This window comes from Lichenostomus cassidix, unplaced genomic scaffold (assembly GCF_008360975.1).
Source record: "Lichenostomus cassidix isolate B80296 unplaced genomic scaffold, HeHo_3.0 HiC_scaffold_46, whole genome shotgun sequence".
In the NCBI taxonomy this organism is placed as follows: domain Eukaryota; kingdom Metazoa; phylum Chordata; class Aves; order Passeriformes; family Meliphagidae; genus Lichenostomus; species Lichenostomus cassidix.
Window position 1 is genome coordinate 2404301 of NW_028147597.1, and position 3252 is coordinate 2407552.

Sequence of the window (3252 nt, forward strand, 5' to 3'; positions counted from 1 at the left end):
TCCTGCCCTTGGCATTGCACATCCCCACATGCCAGTGCCCCAGGAAGAGCCCTGAGCACTGAGGGAGGGACAGGATCTGCCTTGCCAGGGGCTGGGGCTCAGGCCTTGGCCCTTTGCATTCCTGAAACACATCCAGGTTTGCTCAGCATCAGAGACACCTTTGCCTTCTTTGTCCCCAGCTGTCATCACTTCCTCTGGTGTTCTCCTCTGACTGGAACCTGGGGACACTTCCTCAGTGGGACCCCTTAAAAGTAGAAGTAACTTCAGAGTTTGAATCTGAATTAGAGTTCTTGAGAAGTTTTTTGAACACACTCTTAGGGACTGATTCTCCAGTAAACAAAGCCAAAGCCCCAAGAGGCTCATTAAAGTCTTTGTGCTGTTGCTGTGCTGCTGAGCTGGGCTGGACTCCTGGCACAGAGGGAGCTGCTGGCAACCAAGATGAGCTTCAAAAAGACATCTCTCCTGATCAGCAGCTTTTCTCCCAGCCCAGCAGGACTGACAGCACTGCCTGCAGGCACCGAGGGAAGAGCTGCAGGCAGAGACAGGCTAAAGGGAATCAGGATTGGGAAGACACTGATCTGACAATTTATTTGGGGAAACATCTTCAGAGCCCTCTATATGGTGAGTCTGTGGATGCAGGGCAATGTCCCCTGTGTTCCTGGAGGGATCTCCTGAAGCCAGCACACCCCACAGCCTGGGGATGTGTCAGGAGGACTCTCCCAGTTTCTCTCTTGCAGAGGAGGAGGAGCGTGATGTGCTGCAGAGTGGGGCTGCCCTGGGCACCATCAGAGGGACAGGGCAGCACAGCTCCTGCTACCAGGGATGGCTGCAGGCTGGGAGGGTGGGGGTGCAGCCAGGGGTGCCCAGGGCTGTCCTGCAGAGCAGCTCCTGCAGCCCTGAGGGCTCTTTGCCAGGGCAGGGGATCTGCCACCTGCCAGGGGCAGCTCTCAGCCTGCCTGGGAGCTCCCCATGGACTGTGGGGAGAAGTTGGAGGTGGAAGGAATGACCCCCATCAAAGCAGGTTCCTCCTGCTGTGGAGATGGTGCTGCATGGCCAGAGCTGCTCTCAGCTTTCTCCTAAAGCAAAGGGAAAGGCGCTGTCAGGTTTGGATCTGTCACTGAGACTCCTGCACTGTCCCACTGGGGATCAGCAGATCTGCCTCAGATCTACCTCAGAAAGTTTCTCCTCACCCTCCTCGACCTACAGACAGCACCAGCAGCACCTTGGCTTGAAGCAGCTCTGTTTGTCTTCCCTGCCCATCAGGAGCTGCTGCCAGGGAGATGCCCCTGGGCAGTGCCCTGGGCTGGGAGGGCTCTGCAGGGCAGAGCTCAGCCCCAGGGCTGGGCTGGGCTGGGCTCTGGGAGCACTGGCAGGGACAAGCCTTGGATAAAGAGAAACAGCTCCCAGTGAGCACAATTCCAGGCAGCAGAGAGCCAGACCAACCCTGAATATCTCTCCCTGACCAGCTGCAAAGGGAAAGAGAGAAGAGTTTAGAGAGAGTGACTTTGAAACTGGAGCTTTCAATAAATCCACTTTATTTTTCAACCACGTTTGAAGTGCAATCACCCTGAAATAAGGGGAGGTGTAATGAGCAAAGGGCACCTGTGTGGGGACCAGCAGGTCTGACTGCACTGGGGCACAGGGAGCTGTGTTTTCCCTCTGGCCTCCCCAGTGCTCAGGCTGACAACAATGCTGGAGATGGGGATTTCTGCCACTTCAATGAAAGGGGCACTAACTCAGCAGCACAAATGCAAGCTCAAATTAAAAAAAAATTGAGTGAAAATTCCCCAAAGAAAAAGCATTAATTTTGAGTTTATTTGTAAAACAATAGCATAGAATTGACACAAGGACCTTTATCCAACTTGTCTATGTCTTCTTTCAACAGTGCATGATGCCCAGAGTGAAGAATGTCCAACAGCAGCTCCATCAGCCACTTCCTCCTCCTGCCATTCGCAGACACACGGCAGCTGCAGCTCCTGCACTTCTGCCTCTTCCTGGGCATCTCCCTGGCTGCCCTCCTGGCCAACAGCCTCATCATCAGCGCCGTAGCCTGGAACCACCGCCTGCACACCCCCATGTTCTTCTTCCTGCTCAACCTGGCCCTCACTGACCTGGGCTCCATCTGCACCACTGTCCCCAAAGCCATGCACAATTCCCTCTGGGACACCAGGGACATCTCCTACTCAGGATGTGCTGCACAGGTATTACTGCTTGTCTTCTTCCTTGGAACAGAGGTTTCCCTCCTCACCATCATGAGCTATGACCGCTATGTGTCCATCTGCAAACCCCTGCACTATGGGACCCTCCTGGGCAGCAGAGCTTGTGCCCACATGGCAGCAGCTGCCTGGGCCAGTGCCTTTCTCAATGCTCTGCTGCTCATGGCCAATACATTTTCCCTGCCCCTGTGCCATGGCAATGCCCTGGGCCAGTTCTTCTGTGAAATCCCACAGATCCTCAAGCTCTCCTGCTCACACTCTTACCTCAGGGAATTTGGGATTCTCCTGGCTAGTACTTTTCTATTTTTGGGATGTTTTGTGTTCATAGTTTTCTCCTATGTGCAGATCTTCAGAGCTGTGCTGAGGATCCCCTCTGAGCAGGGACGGCACAAAGCCTTTTCCACATGCCTCCCTCACCTGGCTGTGGTCTCCCTGTTTATGAGCACTGGCACTTTTGCCTACCTGAAGCCTCCTTCCATCTCATCCCCAATGCTGGACCTCGTGGTTTCAGTTCTGTACTCAGTGGTGCCTCCAGTACTGAACCCTCTCATCTACAGCCTGCGGAACCAGGAGCTCAAGGCTGCAGTGTGGAGACTGATGACTGGACGATTTCAGAAACATTAAACTGGTTGCCACTTTCCAAAAATCACTTGTTACAGGAGTCTTCTTTAATAGTTCTTGTTGGTCGGTTGTGGGTTTTTTTCTTTCGTTTTAGTTTTTAACATCCACAAATAAAAGTCATTGTGCCATTTCTCATTTTGTTTCTCTCTATCTTTGCTGTGACCCACAGACTGTGTCAATGAGGGGCTGTGCTCTTGGTGGATTTAAAAAAACTAAAGGATCTCCCAGCTAAGTTTTCACCAGAGATCCCCTTTGTTGCCTTCTGTGGAGCTGCAGCAGCAATGTCTGTGTGCAGAGCTGGGGCAGATCAGGGGTGGCACAGCAGCTGTGCCAAGGAGCAGCAGCACTTGGTGTTGCCAGTGCTGCTCCCGTGCCACTGCCCCGCTGCCCTGCTGCCCCTCGTGTTGCTGTAGGG

General features: G+C 53.5%; 1 protein-coding gene across 1 annotated transcript; it reads left to right on the forward strand.

Annotated features, from left to right (window-relative positions):
* Positions 1 to 224: 224 nt before the first annotated feature.
* On the forward strand, positions 225 to 2960 carry LOC146421956 (olfactory receptor 14J1-like). The gene is made up of 2 exons (XM_085046886.1): positions 225 to 621; positions 1886 to 2960. The coding sequence occupies exon 2, from the start codon at positions 1908 to 1910 to the stop codon at positions 2838 to 2840; it is 933 nt and encodes a 310-aa protein (XP_084903012.1). The 5' UTR covers positions 225 to 621; positions 1886 to 1907; the 3' UTR covers positions 2841 to 2960.
* The last annotated feature ends 292 nt before the right edge of the window (positions 2961 to 3252 follow it).

What these genes read in the sequence shown, in the direction of transcription:
- LOC146421956 (XM_085046886.1), top strand. Translation starts at nt 1,908, where the DNA reads ATGTCCAACAGCAGCTCCATCAGCCACTTCCTCCTCCTGCCATTCGCA.